The sequence below is a fragment of the Salmo salar genome, chromosome ssa07, assembly GCF_905237065.1.
Source record: "Salmo salar chromosome ssa07, Ssal_v3.1, whole genome shotgun sequence".
In the NCBI taxonomy this organism is placed as follows: domain Eukaryota; kingdom Metazoa; phylum Chordata; class Actinopteri; order Salmoniformes; family Salmonidae; genus Salmo; species Salmo salar.
The window spans coordinates 50,628,502-50,649,509 of NC_059448.1; the positions used below are offsets into that span (position 1 = coordinate 50,628,502).

The 21,008-nt window shown below is 44.2% G+C and overlaps 2 protein-coding genes across 4 annotated transcripts in view; both read right to left on the reverse strand.

Moving 5' to 3' along the window:
* ccdc87 (coiled-coil domain containing 87) overlaps positions 1–7,006 on the reverse strand; it is a 71,618-nt gene extending 64,612 nt beyond the window's left edge. For both annotated transcript variants that reach the window (XM_045722210.1, XM_045722209.1), the window contains exons 1-9: positions 6,919–7,006; positions 6,012–6,220; positions 5,509–5,663; positions 5,104–5,354; positions 4,589–4,826; positions 4,248–4,329; positions 3,972–4,054; positions 3,585–3,742; positions 1,747–1,873 (exon numbers count right to left, since the gene is read on the reverse strand). In XM_045722210.1, coding sequence (XP_045578166.1) covers positions 1,747–1,873; positions 3,585–3,742; positions 3,972–4,054; positions 4,248–4,329; positions 4,589–4,826; positions 5,104–5,354; positions 5,509–5,663; positions 6,012–6,213 — 1,296 coding nt within the window. In that variant the 5' untranslated portion in view covers positions 6,214–6,220; positions 6,919–7,006. The remainder of the gene's footprint in view (positions 1–1,746; positions 1,874–3,584; positions 3,743–3,971; positions 4,055–4,247; positions 4,330–4,588; positions 4,827–5,103; positions 5,355–5,508; positions 5,664–6,011; positions 6,221–6,918) is intronic.
* Positions 7,007–7,520: 514 nt separating this feature from the next.
* On the reverse strand, positions 7,521–20,798 carry LOC106609586 (T-complex protein 11-like protein 2). 2 transcript variants are annotated; one of them, XM_014208543.2, is made up of 10 exons: positions 20,717–20,798; positions 14,487–14,679; positions 14,057–14,189; positions 13,837–13,957; positions 13,293–13,516; positions 12,612–12,748; positions 12,104–12,291; positions 11,276–11,457; positions 11,000–11,172; positions 7,521–9,300 (listed from the first exon to the last, which is right to left on the reverse strand). In XM_014208543.2, exons 2-10 carry the CDS (start codon positions 14,665–14,667, stop codon positions 9,029–9,031), a joined length of 1,611 nt encoding a protein of 536 aa, XP_014064018.1. In that variant the 5' UTR covers positions 14,668–14,679; positions 20,717–20,798; the 3' UTR covers positions 7,521–9,028. The 2 variants fall into 2 exon arrangements, with proteins under 2 accessions (XP_014064018.1, XP_014064017.1); XM_014208542.2 differs by lacking the exon at positions 20,717–20,798 and adding an exon at positions 20,361–20,696.
* Between the last annotated feature and the right edge of the window lie 210 nt (positions 20,799–21,008).

Sequence of the window (21,008 nt, forward strand, 5' to 3'; positions counted from 1 at the left end):
CCTGCAGAGTGTGTTTCCTACCTGCAGAGTGTGTTTCCTTCCTACAGAGTGTGTTTCCTTCCTACAGAGTGTGTTCCCTACCTGCAGAGTGTGTTCCCTACCTGCAGAGTGTGGACCCTACCTGCAGAGTGTGTTTCCTACCTGCAGAGTGTGTTTCCTACCTGCAGAGGTGTGTTCCCTACCTACAGAGTGTGTTCCCTACCTGCAGAGTGTGTTTCCTACCTGCAGAGTGTGTTTCCTACCTGCAGAGGTGTGTTCCCTACCTACAGAGTGTGTTCCCTACCTGCAGAGTGTGTTTCCTACCTGCAGAGTGTGTTTCCTACCTGCAGAGTGTGTTCCCTACCTGCAGAGTGTGTTCCCTACCTACAGAGTGTGTTCCCTACCTGCAGAGTGTGTTCTCTACCTGCAGAGTGTGTTTCCTACCTGCAGAGTGTGTTTCCTACCTGCAGTGTGTTTCATACCTGCAGAGTGTCCCTACCTGTAGAGTGTGTTCCCTACCTGCAGAGTGTGTTTCCTACCTGCAGAGTGTGTTTCATACCTGCAGAGTGTGTTCCCCTACCTGCAGTGTGTTCCCTACCTACAGAGTGTGTTCCCTACCTGCAGAGTGTGTTTCATACCTGCAGAGTGTGTTTCATACCTGCAGAGTGTCTTTCCTACCTACAGAGTGTCTTTCCTACCTAGAGTGTGTTTCCTTCCTACAGAGTGTGTTTCCTACCTGCAGAGTGTGTTCCCTACAAACAGAGTGTGTTTCCTACCTGCAGAGTGTGTTCCCTACATACAGAGTGTGTTTCCTACCTGCAGAGTGTGTTCCCTACATACAGAGTGTGTTTCCTACCTTCAGAGTGTGTTCCCTACCTGCAGAGTGTGTTCCCTACCTGCAGAGTGTGTTCCCTACCTGCAGAGTGTGTTTCCTACCTGCAGAGTGTGTATCCTACCTGCAGAGTGTGTTCCCTACCTACAGAGTGTGTTCCCTACCTGCAGAGTGTGTTCCCTACCTGCAGAGTGTGTATCCTACCTGCAGAGTGTGTTCCCTACCTACAGAGTGTGTTCCCTACCTGCAGAGTGTGTTCCCTACCTACAGAGTGTGTTCCCTACCTGCAGAGTGTGTTCTCTACCTGCAGAGTGTGTTTCCTACCTGCAGAGTGTGTTTCCTACCTGCAGTGTGTTTCATACCTGCAGAGTGTCCCTACCTGTAGAGTGTGTTCCCTACCTGCAGAGTGTGTTTCCTACCTGCAGAGTGTGTTTCATAGCTGCAGAGTGTGTTCCCTACCTGCAGTGTGTTCCCTACCTACAGAGTGTGTTCCCTACCTGCAGAGTGTGTTTCATACCTGCAGAGTGTGTTTCATACCTGCAGAGTGTCTTTCCTACCTACAGAGTGTCTTTCCTACCTAGAGTGTGTTTCCTTCCTACAGAGTGTGTTTCCTACCTGCAGAGTGTGTTCCCTACAAACAGAGTGTGTTTCCTACCTGCAGAGTGTGTTCCCTACATACAGAGTGTGTTTCCTACCTGCAGAGTGTGTTCCCTACATACAGAGTGTGTTTCCTACCTTCAGAGTGTGTTCCCTACCTGCAGAGTGTGTTCCCTACCTGCAGAGTGTGTTCCCTACCTGCAGAGTGTGTATCCTACCTGCAGAGTGTGTTCCCTACCTACAGAGTGTGTTCCCTACCTGCAGAGTGTGTTCCCTACCTGCAGAGTGTGTATCCTACCTGCAGAGTGTGTTCCCTACCTACAGAGTGTGTTCCCTACCTGCAGAGTGTGGGTGAGCTGTTGTAGTTTGGTGGAGCTTCTCCACGTCAGGGCCTTGATCAGTGGAGGGAGGTCTGTGTCAGAATCTGTCACAGCCTGATCCACAATCACTCTGTCCTGTAGCAACCTAGACACATACAGTGAGGGAAATAAGTATTTGATCCCCTGCTGATTTTGTACGTTTGCCCACTGACAAAGAAATGATCAGTCTATAATTTTAATGGTAGGTTTATTTGAACAGTGAGAGACAGAACAACAACAAAAACATCCCCATAAACACATGTCAAAAATGTTATAAATTGATTTGCATTTTAATGAGGGAAATAAGTATTTGACCCCATCTCAATCAGAAAGATTTCTGGCTCCCAGGTGTCTTTTATACAGGTAACGAGCTGAGATTAGGAGCACACTCTTAAAGGGAGTGCTCCTAATCTCAGCTTGTTACCTGTATAAAAGACACCTGTCCACAGAAGCAATCAATCAATCAGATTCCAAACTCTCCACCATGGCCAAGACCAAAGAGCTCTCCAAGGATGTCAGGGACAAGATTGTAGACCTACACAAGGCTGGAATGGGCTACAAGACCATCGCCAAGCAGCTTGGTGAGAAGGTGACAACAGTTGGTGCGATTATTCGCAAATGGAAGAAACACAAAAGAACTGTCAATCTCCCTCGGCCTGGGGCTCCATGCAAGATCTCACCTCGTGGAGTTGCAATGATCATGAGAACGGTGAGGAATCAGCCCAGAACTACATGGGAGGATCTTGTCAATGATCTCAAGGCAGCTGGGACCATAGTCACCAAGAAAACAATTGGTATCACACTACGCCGTGAAGGACTGAAATCCTGCAGCGCCCACAAGGTCCCCCTGCTCAAGAAAGCACATATACATGCCCGTCTGAAGTTTGCCAATGAACATCTGAATGATTCAGAGGACAACTGGGTGAAAGTGTTGTGGTCAGATGAGACCAAAATGGAGCTCTTTGGCATCAACTCAACTCGCCGTGTTTGGAGGAGGAGGAATGCTGCCTATGACCCCAAGAACACCATCCCCATCGTCAAACATGGAGGTGGAAACATTATGCTTTGGGGGTGTTTTTCTGCTAAGGGGACAGGACAACTTCACCGCATCAAAGGGACGATGGACGGGGCCATGTACCGTCAAATCTTGGGTGAGAACCTCCTTCCCTCTGCCAGGGCATTGAAAATGGGTCGTGGATGGGTATTCCAGCATGACATTGACCCAAAACACACGGCCAAGGCAACAAAGGAGTGGCTCAAGAAGAAGCACATTAAGGTCCTGGAGTGGCCTAGCCAGTCTCCAGACCTTAATCCCAAAGAAAATCTGTGGAGGGAGCTGAAGGTTCGAGTTGCCAAACGTCAGCCTCGAAACCTTAATGACTTGGAGAAGATCTGCAAAGAGGAGTGGGACAAAATCCCTCCTGAGATGTGTGCAAACCTGGTGGCCAACTACAAGAAACGTCTGACCTCTGTGATTGCCAACAAGGGTTTTGCCACCAAGTACTAAGTCATGTTTTGCAGAGTGGTCAAATACTTATTTCCGTCATTAAAATGCAAATCAATTTATAACATTTTTGACATGCGTTTTTCTGGATTTTTGTGTTGTTATTCTGTCTCTCACTGTTCAAATAAACCTACCATTAAAATTATAGACTGATCATTTCTTTGTCAGTGGGCAAACGTACAAAATCAGCAGGGGATCAAATACTTTTTCCCCTCACTGTACACAAACATAAGAACAAACATACACACAAGCACAAAATACACACACCCAAGCACAAAAATACACACACACACACACTCCCTCCCACACACACCTCCTAAGGTCGTGGGCAGGGTCAATGGGCTTCTCGATGCTGGAGCAGGGCCCAGTGGCCAGCAGCACCAGGGGGGACTGGGGTCTGGCAGGCAGGGCCTCCATCTCCAGCTCCTCCAGGAGAGTCTCCCTCTGCAGGTCTGGCATGGAACTACACCCCTGGGTGCTCACAAAAATAACTCCATAAAATATTACATTTACATTTTTACATTTACGTCATTTAGCAGACGCTCTTATCCAGAGCGACTTACAAATATAACTCATAAAAATAACTAAATAAGTTATGACTTGTAAATAATAACCATCCTGTATGCATGTCTTCAGGGACCAGTTGGAGTGGGTGTGAATAGCGTATGATGTGTATAGTATAGTGGAACTATACCAATACCTTAAGTCTGGTGTAGCCATGGTAATACATGCTGGGTTCCTCATCTGACTGTGAAACATTGGCCAAGCTGGCCCGCGCTTCACCTAAACACACACACATATCACTACTACTAGTACTAACAAACAATTGTTTATCATTGTCACAAGTGTACTTTACTATATGTGTGTGTGCCTGTCTGTGTGAGAGAAAGAGAGAGACAGAGAGAGAGAAAGAAAGAGACAGAGAAAGAGACAGAGACAGAGCGACAGAGAAAGAGACGAGAGAGAGATAGCAAGCCTTTGTTGGTGATCAGCTCCAGGTGGCAGGGCATCAGGTCATAGACCTGCTCCAGGTCCATGTCTCCCATCTTCTCAGTCATCTGACAGACAGGGAGAGAGAAGGGAACATCTCAGCTCCCTGTAGCTTTACCACAGACACACACACACCAAAACAGCAGAGATGCAAGTGTACACACACATTCACACGCATGGAGACACACACACCCACACAGAAAGATGTAGGTACCGCATACACACAGACAGACACACACGCACACACACAAACCCACCGACCCACACTCACACACACACACACACACACACACTCTCTCTCTCCCTCTCTCTTTCTCTGTCTCTCACCTCTCGGAGGTCCCTCTCCATAGGGTTTTTTCCCTGCCTGATGGCACCGCTCTTCTTGCAGCCAGCCTTGGTCTGCAGAGTCAGACCGAAGTCCAGTTTGCATGGCAGCGCCGTGTGTGTCTCCATCGCCCCCTTCAGGTCGCATTCGGCAGCTCTGGGTCTCTCAGCGCTCAGCCGGGCTCTCCGCATAGCCTTGATCCCTGCCGCTACGCTGCGTCTGATCGAGTGGACGTTTAAACTGCAGAGAAAGAATAACCGTTAGCAATAAGGAGAACAATAACAACAACCAATTGTATTTACAGCTGCTTGATGAGTTTGCATTTATCGACAAAAGGTGGATGATCGATAATTCAAGTAACGAGCTTAGCATGCAGGTTCGACTATAAGAATTTGGCTACAATTGGTTTCAATTGTAAATCTTGGTTTAAAGAAGCTAGAGATGTTGATTTGAGGACCTTAGATCCCCACCTAGGAAATAATGGAGCTCGGGGAAACCCTGCTCGCCAGTCACTCACAGGCTGGTGCAGTCTATGGCCATCTGGGCCCCCAGGCGGCTGCGGTTGGCCTGGTCGCTGAAGACGGCGCGGCGCCTCAGCCTGTCCAGCAGGTGGAGATAGTTGAGGTAGAGCTCCTTGCAGATCCGGAGCACCTCCTGGCACGTCTCCGCCTGCAGCTGCCTGTTCTCCTCCTGGGTCAGCGTGGGCTCGTCCATCAGCCCCTTCAGGTCCTGCCAGATCAGGCCCAGCTCTGACGTCATCACCGCCGCCTTGGGGGGAGGGGGGAGTCGCAGAGTGTTTTGGGTGGATGGGGGCTGTGTGTGTGTGTGTCAGTGTTCCATCCATCTATCTATCCAACCATCCATCCATTTAGTAGATTCTTAGGAGAGAGAGTGTATAGTGGATCCTAATGGAGTGGCTCACCAGAGCTTGCTGATCCTCCACAGGGGTGGAGTGGAGCACGGTATGCTCCTGGATCCTGTACTGCAGCTGCTGACACATGTCGGCCAGGGAGGTGGGGTTGGTCTTCACCCCCTCTGACACCGACGGGGACACTGGCCTCTCCTCCTGGACCCTGTCTGGGAGGAACAACACACCCGGGACGTATGTACATACCTTTCATTCTCCTGTATCACCTCCATTCAAAAAAACGATAAACATATTTTGTTTTGGCATCATAAGAGATGTGTGGGGCATGTGGATAGAGAAAATAGACTGTGTAGATCGACACCCTGTTTGTGTTTTCAGGTCAGCCCTGTAAATGAATAGGCCAAGACTTTAGAATTTGGGTGGGTAAAACTGTCTACACATCCTTTTGTTGATTCAAATTACACAAAGGCCTCATGCATACAATCACGGATCAACAATAGCACCTCACACAAGGCACCAGGCTGTCTTCCCTCAAACAGCTTTAGGCCCCCACACACCTGCCCTCTTCTCTCCCTCGGGGTTGGACTGGAAGAAGAGGGACAGCGGCCCCAGGATGCTGCGGTATCTCTGCTGGATGTCCTGGGTGCGGGCCACCATCTGTGTCATGGAGGTCAGCATGTCCTGGCCGTCTGTCACCCGTCGTTTGGCCTCCGCCGCTCGGGAGAGGCAGCCCACCACTTTCATTTTGCCACCGCTCATCCCCTCACTGTTTGACATAGACAGCAAAGAAGCCTTGGTATACACTGGTCTGAAGAGCTTGAATGAGCAACTCTCTGGTTTCAGGATATAACATGGCACTTTTGGGCATGCATGCTCATTTGGGTCCAGGTTCAGACCTCTCTTGGTTCATATACATACTGTAGCTACATGATGCACAGTGCACACAAAGACATTAATTTCTGTACCCGCTGCCTGTTATGATTCACATTCACAGGCTGTCATTTTTAATTTATGGTAACTTTGTGAACCAAATATCTAGCCACCCACATGGGCAGACGTCAGTTCAACGTCTGGTTTTGATTTACATTTGGTTGAGTTGTCAACCAACGTGAATGGAACGTGAAATCAACAAAACATGTAACCAAGTCATTAGATTTAGGTTAATTCAACGGCATCACATAAAAATTAAATAAAAACACGTGGAAACAACGTTTATTCAACCAGTTTTTACCCAGTGGGTAGCTCCCACCTTGAACGGAAATGCACAATATTTACGGTAATGCTCTGTACTAACGTAGCTAGCTAACATTAGCTAGCCAGCAAGCAATGGAAGTTGGAACTTTGACAAGTGAGCTCTAAAAATGATATAAAATTAAACGAAAATACTACTTGAATTTGTCATAATTTGGAGAATACCTAAATAATTGTTCATTCATATTAATAGATAAACACAACTTGCTGTACCTTTAGCTACCATTATTTCCTCATAGCCTGTTACAGGAGGGACGCGTTGCTTGGAAACGATAGTACTCACGAGTGATGTATACAAACCCCGGACTGATATTATGGGATTTGGCCACTGAGAGGCTTTGAAGCCACAGGTCAGTCATATTGGCACTCCCCAGAAGGAGCAGTCCTCCGTAGGATAGGAATGAATGAAATTCTACATAATGTGTTGTTGTTGTTGTAGTGGGGACAGTAACATTACAACTTTAAAACATTTAAAAAATACACTTTAAGGAAATGTTTTTTATATTTAGCTCACATAAAATTTAAAAAGTATGCATTAAACGGGTGCCAAGATGGAGGAGAGGTGGCTTCAAAACAGTGCCCTCAGTCACTGCAGCAGAGAGGGTACAGGACCAGACAGCAGCTGATTTGTCAGATCACTGGAGTTCTGTAATCTAATTGCAAGGAATGTTCCTTCTAGTTACATTCCTTGTTCGATTGTAATCTATATAATCTATGCCCTTTGCAGGTATTACAACTGTCTTTGATTGTTGTGTCTGTATGTAGACAACTATTTGCAATAAGCACACACACACAGGTCTCTGCTAGACAAATAATAAGGTACTGCATGAGAGTTTATTGTATTATAGCTGCATTACATAAGATAAAAATGTATTTATTCAAGTGAATTTTAAAAGCTAACATACAATGTTTATTCTGCATCAAAAAGTTCCATTGTGGGAAGTTTTAGACATTTCAAAACATCTTCAGCACCTCTAATGACTTGAGTTCTAAACCAAAGATAGATATTACATAAAATGTCAAGAAATATACAGCTGTTGGATAGCTTTTAGGGAAATATAGGTATAGAAGGACAACTAATACTGGTACCTTGAAGATATAAAGCAAGCGACTTAATAAATCCACTGACATATAACAAAACAAAAATCTACATTAAGTCAACACATTCAAACAACCCAACAAAATTACTGAATACTATGCAAGGGCTAACATACAAAACATTTTCCAACGAATGTTAACACAAAATAAAACATGCATTATATTTATCTCCAAAAGGTCAAAGGTCAGAATCCATCAGGATTAGTGATGCCATAACCATATCAATGAATCAGCCCCCCCCAAAAAAATGTTTTATATATTAATTAAGTCTACTAATTTAGCTCAAGTGATTTAAACATGTCTTCGACATGTTGGAAAGCAACAATTAAAACAAGTCTCTTGTTTTCATTCAAGATGACGTTTCCCGTGCCCTAACCAGTTTAATGGCGAGTTATCACAAGCCGACATAAGTTAAAAAACAACTTTTTATATTTCTATTCATATGGTGGCACGTCAATGAATAGGCTAATAGCATGAATAATATAGCATTTTGTGTTCTGGATTTGTCAACGTGTAACAAACAGTTATAGATCAACTTTATTTAACCTACGCTCTGCACAGCATAAAGCATATGAGATGTGATGTTATAAAAATGGGCGACATGATTCTAAATATATAGGCCTTTCCCTTTTGTCATAAAGTCTATGAAATGTGTATAAATGTTCTTTGTAACAGTAGCACTTCATGAACGTTCTACCCTTTTCCGATGACACCCTCCAAAATAACAACAGGAGAATGGACGTCGAGCACTCACTTCCATGCGAATGCAGACTCACAACGTACCCTAATCTAACTAAAAAGGACCTTGGGAAAGATTCCTCACACAAAACACGAGGGTCCGTTTTTAGGTATGAATCTACACAAAATCTAACAGATCAGGTCAGGTGTCACAACGCGGATGTCGCAATACACGACAGTGGGAGGTGGATTAGTCAAAACTTGGACGTGCACCACAATCGCTCGTTGTCATTTTCCTGACGCACCTCTAATACACGTATCCCGACGTTCTAGGCAAAACGTAGATGTGATACTACTTCATCTAAAGCCTAAGGGAAGGAGGGTTAGGGATAAGGGAGCGATTGCAGCCTCAAGGAATCAGAACGACCACTGGGGGGGGAGGATTTAGCTAGCTGCTAAGTCTTTCCATTCTTTGCCCCTTTTTCAAATAAGGTGTTGTCAGCTCCAGCTTTGTATTGCTCCTGGCTCGGTAGGTAGGTTGGCGGTCCTAGTTGGAGTTCACAGGGTTCTGTATGCTGGGGTCCTGAGGTGCGGTGGCTGCCGGTGGAGGCGCCGCATTACTGAAGAGCAGGGTCTTGAGGATCATCATGTAGAAGGGGCTGTAGACCTGCTTGTTGAAGTTGACCAGGCTTACGAAGGTGACCGCCATGGAGGTGAGCTCCGGTTGGATCAGGGCCAGGCCTCCGGGCGTCGGGGGCGGATTCACGTGAGAGTTTGGCGTGGCGAGGAGCACCCGGAAGTACTGCTGGACCCTTCCCTCTGGAGAAGAGGCACAGAACAAACAGAGTGATCAGAAAAACAGGCATGAGAAAATTGTGAGCTATTCAAGCAATTCAATAAACTGGAGCAACATTTCACACAATGTACAATTACACAGTCCATTCGGAAAGTATTCAGACCCCTTCTTCCACATTTTGTTACGTTACAGCCTCATTCTAAAATTGATAACATTTTATATTAAATCCTCATCGATCTACACACATACCCCATAATGACTGAGCGAAAAAAAACAGGTTTAGAAATTTGCAAATGTATTAAAAATAAAACAGAAATACCTGATTTGAATAAGTATTCAGACCCTTTGCTATGAAACTTGAAATTGAGCACAGGTGCATCCTGTTTCCATTGATCGTCCTTGAGATGTTTCTATAACTTGGAGTTCACCTGTGGTAAATTCAACTGATTTGGAGAGGCACGCATCTGTCGATATAAAGGTCCCACAGTTGACAGTGCACGTCAGAGCAAAAACCAAGCCATGAGGTCAAAGGAATTGACTGTAGAGCTCTGAGACAGGATTGTGTCGAGGTACAGATCTGGGGAAGGGTACCAAAACATTTATGCAGCATTGAAGGTCCCCAAGAACACAGTGGCCTCCATCATTCTTAAATGGGAGAAGTTTGGAACAACCAAGACTCTTCCTAGAGCTGGCTGCCCCAGCCAAATTGAGCAATCGGGGGAGAAGGGCCTTGGTCAGGGAGGTGACCAAGAACCCGATGGTCACTCGGACAGAGCTCCTCTGTGGAGATGGGAGAACCTTCCAGAAGGACAACCTTCTGTAGCACTCCACCAATCAGGCCTTTATGTTAGAGTGGACAGACGGAAGCCACTCCTCAGTAAAAGGCACATAACAGCCCGCTTGGAGTTTGCCAAATGGCACCTAAAGACTTTCAGACCATGAGAAACAAGATTCTCTGGTCTGATGAAACCAAGTTTGAACTCTTTGGCCTGAATGCCAAGCGTCACGTCAGGAGGAAACCTGGCACCATCCCTATGGTGAAGCATGGTGGTGGCAGCATCATGCTGTGGGGATGTTTTTCAGCAGCAGGGACTGTGAGACTAGTCAGGATGAGGCAAAGATGAACGGCGCAAAGTACAGAGAGATTCTTGATGAAAACCTGCTCCAGAACGCTCAGGACCTCAGACTGGGGTGAAGTCTCTGAATGTCCTTGAGTGGCCCAGCCAGAGCCCGGACTTGAGCCTAAACAAACCTCTCTAGAGACCTGAAAATAGCGGTGCAGCGACGCTTCCCATCCAGCCTGACAGAGCTCATGAGGATATGCAGAGAAGAATGGGATAAACTCCCCAAATACAGGTGTGCCAAGCTTGTAGCGTCATACCCAAGAAGACTCAAGGCTGTAATCGTTGACAAAGGTGCTTCAACAGAGTACTGAGTAAAGGGTCTGAATACTTATGGAAATGTGATATTTTCGTTTTTTTATTTGTTAAATTTACAAAATAAAATATATAATAATATAATTATGGTGTGTAGATTGATGAGCAAAAAAACAACATTTTAATCAATTTTAGAATAAGGCTGTAACTTAACAAAATGTGGAAAAAGTCAAGGGGTCTGAATACTTTCCGAATGCAATGTAGCTTGGCTGAGAACATTGCATTAAATATATACAATTAAATTGTTAGTGAGCCATGTCAGGCCCTCAGGTGTCGTTTTTCTTACCCACAAGACTGCGGATAGGGTTGTTTTCCTGGGTGATGCTGGTGATCTGGCCCTTGAGTGTGACCTGGAGTTCTGGGGGCAAGGCTGGGTAGTTCCTCTCAGTCAGGGACTTGTTGAGCTCACAGCAGATCTGACCACTGATGTTCCCCAGAGCCTCTGACAGGTTAAAGTCCCTGCAGAGTGGAGGAAGTTGTCAGTCTCAATTTTCACATTGAAATGTATGTATATATGTGTGTGTGTGTGTGTGTGTGTGTGTGTGTGTTATGTAGAACCTACGGGCTGTGCATGCCCTCCAGGAGCACGCTGGTCATCCTCTTGAGGCGTTCGGCCAGTGCGGGCAGCCCCGAGATGGGCCCTCCGATGGCGCTGTAGACAATGAGCAGCACGGAGGCCATGGCCTTTAGCAGCTGGAGCCTGCGCTGGAGCTCCCGCAGACGCACCTCGTCTGTCATCAGGGTCTGAGTGGGTTAAACACACACACACAGAGAGAGAGACTCAAATGGCCTTCACACATAGGGACGAATCATCAACTTATGCCACATTTTTACTTAGTCTTCCATTGACATCAATGCATGACTAAATGAACATTTGACATTAGTGGAAGTTAGGATTCACCCCATGGAGACTAGATTTTAGACAATGGTAATTTAATAGACTTGTGGTTGTAAGTTGGTTGAGAGAGATGGTACCTTCTTTCAGACACTTGTATTCATATGGAATTCACACACATTTCAGACACACAAACAAACCCTCTAGGTAATAGTCTATATGCAAATAAACACCACAAATTCATTAAACCAAGAAGTATAATACACAGAAACCAACACCTGTCAACATCCTCATCACCTCTATTTACACACACACATTTCCCCTGTGAACATTCAGCAACACCCTCGTAACTTGACAAACACACTGTATGTCACCTTTTCTTAATAACAAAAGACAAGTAATCCAATGGCAATCATGATATGTCTTGAATAAGCAAATAATTATTTTGAAACTGTCTGTGTACTAAGACACACACACACACACACACACACACACACACACACACACACACACACACACACACACACACACACACACACACGCACACACACACACCTCAGGCAGTGGGCTCTTGTGGTAGTCCCAGGTGAGGATGCGGATGAATCCACTGTTGAAAACCAGGAGGGGACTTGGCAGGGCTTTCCCCGCCTTTCCATGGCCGTTGGGCTGCTCCACGGTTGGCATGGAGAAAAGCACTTCCTCCAGAGAGGACTTGATCCACTCAGTGGTATGGTCCAATGCACCTGAGGAAGTTAGGACAGTCATTTGTATGGCATTTAATAGTGATTGACATCTTTCATTTAATGATGTAGAGAAATCACACCCACGCTTCACATGCTGTACATACCACAAATCAAACATCCCCTAATACCATAAAGCAGTACAGGCACCTAATTTAGGTTCCAGGAGCACACCACGTTCAAAAATGAATGAATACTATACTGACCTTTAGGCACTCAACGGTCAAATGTATTTGTAAAGGAACAGGAAAATGATCCAAACGCCAGTCCATTGCCAATAAAATGTTCCTCATAAACAAAGGTTAATAACAACGCAGACTCACTGGGAGTCTTCTCCACGATGCTCTGGAACTTGGCCCTCTCGTACTCCACTGACTGCCTCTGCAGATCGGGCCGCAGGCTCTGGATGGTAAAGTTCACCATGTCCATTTTCATCAGGTCCAGCACCCGGAAGATCTCCCTGCTCAATGTAATAACACTCTCAAAACGGATGCTTTGGATTTGGCTCCAGAAGTAATACCTAGTGACTTGCCATCATCAAACCCATGCCTCAACATCTGTACTTCTAGCTTTGGAGATCTAAAAGGGTCAATTGAATTTAACCAAAAGTGGACTTCAATTAAGTTGTAGAAACATCTCAAGGATGATCAATGGAAAGAGAATACATCTGAGCTCAAATTCGATTCTCATAGCAAAGGTTCTGAATACTTACATAAATAAGGTATTTTGTTATATTTCTATTTTCAAATTTTGCAAAAACGTCTAAAAACCTGCTTTCGCTTTGTCATTGTGGTATTGTGTGTCGATTGATTACCTTGTTTTGAATCCATTTTAGAATAAGGATGTAAATTAACTAAATGTGGAAAAAGTCAAGGGGTCTGAACACTTTCCAAATGCACGGTAGCTTTAGAGAGCTAAAAGGATCAAATGGGTGCCAGCCATATATGGGGATGGCTACAATTATCCAAATAAAGGGTTGGTAACAAAACTTTGCCCAAACATACTTGAACATTGACACAACGTTGTCGGGGCTCTCGCAGAGCTTCTTGACCTCATCGTCGCGGACGGGGGCGCACAGCTTGCCCATGATGGTGACGATGTAAGAGGCCAGGCCCTGTATGTCCACCGCTTCCTTGTCCGCCTGCTGGCGAATCAGATCCATGTCCAGCACCTCCAGGATCTGAGTCCGCAGCCGATTGGCTCCCGGGCTCAGGAACGACAGCAGGATCTGTTCATAGTAAATGGTTTCAAAAAATGAAGGAAAGAAACAATATATAGCTAGAAGATATCAATGTTCAAAGCTATTAGCCCATTTTAAATACATCCGTCTTGCGTACATTCACAATACATACACAATTGGACAGGTGAAAGAATGGATTCCACTACATAACTGTTGCTTATCCACTTGTGTCAGATCAGTGATTACTGCTCAGGGAGTTAGAAATTATATGTTTTCAAGTCTTTCAACAGGGTCATCTTCCTGAAAAGATAAGTTTTCCAACCATGGATTCATCAAGTTTGATAGAGGGGAAAAGGGCCAAAGCTCACCTCTCGGATCTCCTCCAGCAGTTTGATGGCGTGCTCATACTCTGGTGGGTCATCATTCAGCTCAGACTCCAGGCTATCCCAGAACGCCTTGTGAACTATGTCTTTGACTTGCTTCTCCAAACTGAAAAGGAGAATTGAATATCATCAGTTGTCAATTGGCATTTGAGTAGCCCAAGTGATGGCCATGTTCACTGGGCGTCCATTTTGAGCTGGTAGGTACCTGTTCTGAGGTAGGTGGGGCTGCTCCACATGGAAGTCACGGTTGACGATGATCTCGTGGGCCAGGGTCAGGTTGGACAGGTCCCGGGCAGAAGACATGACATCATCCAGTGTTATAGTTTTGGGCGGGCTAGCTGTAAATAGGGGGCATAAAAATAAAAATAACAAAAACAAAGTGTTGAGAGTAGCCATTTTGGCGTTTGAAAGCTCAACCAAAGTGGGGAGAGGGCACACAGTGTTGCATTCTGATTCTCTATACTACTCCAAAAGTGATGACAACACCAATCCAATGCTTTTAAATCAATGATGGGAAGTGTGCAAGTGCACACTTTCTGGAAAAGGGTAGGAAATGGAAATGCAATTTTTAGGGTGACATTTTGACAAGCCTAAGAAGCAGTCCTACTAGACAGGGAGGAAGGAGATCTACTCACAGGAGGGCGAGCTGTGCTTGCTGCTGGAGCAGTCACTGGTGAAGCTTTGGCGGGAGCAGTCAGACGTGTCGCTGACAGACGTGATGCTGTTACAGCGGTCCGACGACGACTCGGCGTCGCTGCTGGCGTCCTCGCTGCCAGTGGTGGACATGGAGGTGGGCCGCTCATCAGTCCCAGGCATGGCGGGCTAGCGCTGCAGGCAGGCACAGCAGTCATGCATGCATGTATAAATGTAGCATTATTTAAGCCTACATGAGTACTGTAACATGTGGTTTGAATGCACTGGAATGTACCCACAAGTTTCCCTTACGGAAAAATAAGGGGTTTCTAAGTCTTGTGTAGTGGGGGTCAGGCAGTTGTAGCCAGAGCCTTGAGTTTACATTCATTATCTAGCTATGTAGCCTATAAAAGGCTCTGGACTGGCCATGAGCTAGCTAAACCTAGCTTAACCTCCCTTTCCAAAGTCTGAGGTCTCCCAATAAAAACAATTGCACTACCTTACTGAAGACACTACTCCAATCTTTCAACTAACTCTTTTTGGTTTGGTGTGTTACCATTACCATTTGTGTGTGTGTGTGTTCCTGTTGCTAGGAGAGGCAAACACCACAGGACAGTATAACAGCAGTTAGGCAACAGTGGCCATGGAAACAGGAGGAGGGCCATCCACTTGTGCCCCAGTTAAGATAAAAGGATCAACACACACAGTTTCCAAAATGATTCAGACATTAGTTGACTTTAAAGATGTTGCTGATAAAAAAATAAAAAATTAAAGAGGGATATTATCATCGTAGTTCAGCCTACTTCCGCAATAACAAAACAAAGGGACAGTGTTATGAATGGGATCACATGTGTCTCCAGGGTAACATGACAACAGTGGGATTCTCAGCCAACCATCCACAGATCCAGTTACACTTCACTGCTTAGATGAACATGGTAATCCTTCTTGTGTACCGCACATCGGTCCAAGCAACATAAAGGCACACTTCCAGCCATCCCGTCATTGAGATCAAGTAAACAACTTGGCCTACACTTTTCAGAACAATAAGTGTTGTTGAGGCAAAGCACTTGAATTTAGGCCAATAGTTTTAAAATGGACCTTAAAAATTCCAATACACTATGTCGAACTACTAGGCCAACGTGCCATATACAGAAGACACAGTCCAGAGATAGCTAGGTGGTGCTTCCTTCTTATGGAGGAAGGCTGTAACTTTATAGTCTATGCCTGTGTGTAGTCTCAGTCATGACCTTCATCGTCATTCTCCTGTCAGACATGGCAAGGTCATAACCCATATCTCAACGGTCACAAGAGAAAGGGAACGTCTGAAGTTGTTAGATACAGTGCATCCGGAAAGCATTCAGACCCCTTCACTTTTTCCACATTACAGACTTATTCTAAAATGTACTAAATCGTTTTTCCCCCCCTCAATCTACACCCAATACCCCATAATGACAAAGCAAAATCAAGTTGTAGAAACACCTCAAGGATGATCAATGGAAACAGGATGCACCGGATCTTAATTTCAAATCTCATAGCAAAGTGTCTGAATACTTATGTAAATAGTGTTTTAAATTTTTTATATATTTGCAAAAATATTTTTTTTCACTGTTTTCTCTTTGTCATTATGGGGTATTGTGTGTAGATTGAGGGAAAAAAATATTTATTCAATTTTAGAACAAGGCTGTAACGTAACAAAATGTGGAAAAAGTCAAGGGGTCTGACTACTTTCCGAATGCACTGTATTTTCTTGCTAGATCAGCCCATGTCTATTGTGATGCCTGAAGTGATGTGCCCAGTCCTACCAATGAAGGATAAATAGGCAGGTGATTCAGAGAGAATTCCTAAAGCAAATGCAAGTCAAAGCATTTAAAAATGACTGCATCCAATTAGCTTGCTTAGACACAAAGGCATTGATAAGGCAACCCTTCACAAGGATCTACACTGACCTTATTACATATTTTTTTCTCCCAAGGAGCATGTGTGCGCCTAAATAGAAAAATGTTGGCGCACACAAAGACATTTAGGAGCACAATTAAAAATAGTTGAGGTAATAAAGCTAGAATCCTTTATATTTCTAGGCACACTGGTGCTCCTAAATTTAAATTCTAGGTGGCACAGCAACATATTTAGGCGCATGTGTAAGTAAAATGGTTGCACTGTAGAGCCCTGACCCAGGAGGAAAAGGAACGTTACATAGGGTTACAGAGCAGGGATTGAGATGAAGGTCTGAAAGGCATTCGCCCATTGGCCAAGTCAGGAGTATTTTGAATGCCCGAAGATTATGATCAAGTATGATCATTTTAAGCTATTTTCCCCTAGACAGGAACCAGAGAAACTAGAAAGACCAGACAACTGAAATTCTTAGCATTTTTGTTGTTAACAGTAAAAAAAAAATATCACATGCCCATTGGGGCAACCACAGAGCAGACTCAACTTGCACGGCTGCTCAGGTCACTTGCCCTGGGAAATAGGGTAACCCTTAATGTCGATCCCTGCAGAGCAACTGACACTTCATCACCACTTGACACTGCACAGTGGCTAGAAATAGCCTAGGATATGTCTATTACTGTAGTTAGGCGAGTTAGTTCGATATGATCACATTACAATCACAAAGCGTCCCGTATCCACATGAAGACAGAATAGCTACCCATGTGTGTGCACGGACTATATCAGTGAACAACAGTGGAGAAAATAGCTTTCCATGGCAACGCTGTCATTGGTTGATTCCCCATCGCTTTGTCTAAACAGACTGTTACCATGGTTACGCCATGGATTAGCAGTCATCCGAAGTTACCCTAAAAAAAGAAGTAGTAGGCTCTACAAGCCAGGATGTTGAATAAAATGATATTTACACTTACTTTACTAGTTGTACATGCTGTTAATCCTTTAAGAGGTAGGAGGTGGAGATAGGGTATCCACAGGAAAAGGTTGTTTACCCAACTTTTTGCGGTGTCGGTAGTTTCTGTAACTTGTATTTTCAATCGTTTCAGGCATTGCACGTGATGCATAATATGTCCATTTACTCTTATCAATAGTTAGCTTTGAAACATTTTTTTAAAGTTACCTTGCCTGAGAGAGATTCGCATGGTTATCAAAATATCATGCCAGGGTAAGCCTACACGAGACACAGACCTTATATGACATCATTCTAAAATCCACAGGAGGCTGCTGAGGGGTGGATGACTCATAATAAATGGCTGGAACAGATCGAATGGAATCAAACGCATGGAAAACATGTTTGATGTAGTTGATACTATTCCACTCCCAGCCATTACCACGAGCCTGTCCTCCCAAATTAAGGTGCCACCAACCTCCTGTGCTAAAATCCCAGATGGAAAATGTTATGGTGAAAAAACTATTGGAACCATTTCTAGGTTTTATGACTCATACTGTGGTACTCAATTGCATCAGTATTTAATTTTTTAATATACAACCATATACAGATCATTGTACTAAAAGTTGGGCAAAGAACACTTCCCTGCGAATACTTTGTCTCAGATCACCTCTTACATAAGGACAAAAATCAGCAGACAACTGGTGAAGTACAGTACCAGTCAAAGCTTTGGACACACCTACTCATTCCAGGGTTTCTTTATTTTTACTATTTTCTACATTGTATAATAATAGCGAAGACATCACAACTATGAAATAACATATATGGAATCATGTAGTAAACCCCCAAAAAAGTTAAACAATTTAATTTTTAATTTTTCAAAGTAGCCACCCTTTGCACACTCTTGGCATTCTCTCAAACAGCTTCATGAGGTAGTCACCTGGAATGCATTTCAATTAACAGGTGTGCCTTGTTAAAAGTTAATTTGTGGAATTTCTTTCCTTCTTAATGTGTTTGAGCCAATCAGTTGTGTTGTGACAAGGTAGGGGTGGTGTACAGAAGATAGGGCTATTTGGTAAAAGACCAAGTCCATTTTATGGCAAGAACAGCTCAAATAAGCAAAGAAAAATGACAGTCCATCATTACTATTAAGACATGAAGGTCAGTCAATGGGGAAAATGTCAAGAACTTTGAAAGTTTCTTCATGTGCAGTCGCAAAAACCATCAAGCACTATGATGAAACTGGCTCTCATGAGGATTGCCACAAGAAAGGAAGGCCCAGAGTTACCTCTACTGCAGAGGATAAGTTCATTAGAGTTACCAGCCTCAAATTGCAGCCCAAATAAATGCTTCAGAGTTCAAGTAACAGACACATCTCAACATCAACTGTTCAGAGGAGACTGTGTGAATCAGGCCTTCATGGTTGAATTGCTGCAACAAAAAAACACTACTAAAGTACACCAATAATAACAGACTTGTTTGGGCCAAGAAACACGAGCAATGGATATTAGACCGGTGGAAATCTGTCCTTTGGTCTGATGAGTCCAAATTTGAGATTTTTGGACCCAACCGCTGTGTCTTTGTGAGACGCAGAGTAGGTGAACGGATCTCCGCATGTGTGGTTCCCCACGTGAAGCATGGAGGAGAAGACGTGATGGTGTGGGGGTGCTTTGCTGGTGACACTGTCAGTGATTTAATTCAAGACAAACTTAACCAGCATGGCTACCACAGCGTTCTGCAGCAATAGGCCATCCCATCTGGTTTGCGCTTAGTGGGACTATCATTTGTTTTTCAACAGGACAATGACCCAACACCCCTCCAGGCTGTGTAAGGGCTATTTGACCAAGAAGGAAAAGTGATGGAGTGCTGCATCAGATGACTTGGCCTCCACAATCACCTGACCTCAACCTAATTGAGATGGTTTGGGATGAGTTGGACCGCAGAGTGAAGGAAAAGCAACCAACAAGTGCTCTGCATATGTGGGAACTCCTTCAAGACTGTTGGAAAAGCATTCCAGGTGAAGCTGGTTGAGAGAATGCCAAAAGTGTGCAAAGCTGTCATCAAGGCAAAGGGTGGCTACTTTGAAGAATCTAAAATACAACATGTTTTTATTTGTTTAACACTTTTGGTTACTACATGAGTCCATGTGTTATTTCATAGTTTGTCTTCACTATTAAAAATAAATAAAACCCCTTGAATGAGTAGGTGTGTCCAAACTTTTGACTGGTACTGTGCATTCAAATTAAATATATTCAAAAGTCTGACTTTTGATGGGAATGTTCACAAAAAGTGAGCCTGCATGTTAGAGACGAGTCCTTCACTCTCGGGTTCGTAGAAGCTATCCGTCGCTCAGCCCTACAAGGCTGGTTACAGCACAGGGCAACCTCAGTTAAGCTGCAAGCCACTGTACGAGCTGCATGCACAAAACAATATATCCACACACGCGTCACTGATAAGTACACGTGATCCTGCAGCACCAAAACAAGAGAGCTGGACAAGAAGAGAAGAGATCTGCCTGTGCCAAAAGAAACGCAAGACAATAACTATGTCGCTGAAAGGGTTTTAATTGATTGCAAAGCATGTTGACCCTCGCACCTAGTTACACAGGAAGAATTGTACTGAAGCTAACTCCAATTAAAAATGTCGCTACAAGCAATAGTTGTTATTGTTACGGATGAAGTCACAAGCGCGATCGTGCAAGCGTAGCAGGCTAACGACGGTAGATTAATCTGACCAGGAGCTAAATGGCTTTTTAACAACTAGAAGATGTACATTGTTATTCATTTGTTTGTAAACAAGAATGCTAACGCTAAACCACCAATTTCGAATGGGTTCAAGTTTGTAACTAACGTTACGATTACATACATCCAGCTCAATCACACCAACAAGGATAAACATGACCCAAACAATAAATTGGTAACGAGCAACATCATAGTATAGGTGACTGTTGACAAGCTCAAAGGGTTTCGCTATCTGGCTAAGTTCCCAATTAGCATGTGCTAATGCTAACAAACATATACGTCGAAATATAGCTATGTTTTACCTTTTCACGTCTCCGCTGTGGGAGACTAGGTTATACACCAAAAGAGTAGTTTGTAAAGGAGGTTGAGTCTAGTTAGCAGACGGCACTTTAGTATTTTTAAAGGTCCAAGACCACAGCTGGCTTGCTGTTCGATTTGGGCTAAACCGTTCAGTAGCGGTGGGGGGTACTTTGTTGGGCAACGTTAATACAAACCTAAACCGTATATACAAACAGCAATTTATGTATAGATAGCTATCATTATATAACGAATACATGTTTCATTCATCTCAATATATGGTATTATCCCCGGATATAGCTCACTGAAAGAAAATATCCCCTTCGATATATGACACGTCCATCGTTAACAGTACAAGTACCTCCCTTTCCTTCTCGATGAATGGTAGGCTCTGCTTCACATGGGACTTCTTTGTTTACGGATGTGACGTTGTGAAAGATTAAATACATTTTTACAAAACATTCAACAATACATGATGCCACATACATTGTTTTTTATATTTAGTATCCAGTACATGACATCTCGAACGTGTTATCTGAGATCCTTGGGGCGTCCTTACCCCCAAAACCCTAACCAAAGATTTATAACTAACCCCTAAGCATTTTACATTACAACTTCAATAGGGGAGGGGTTTGGGACGTCCCAGGGTGTGG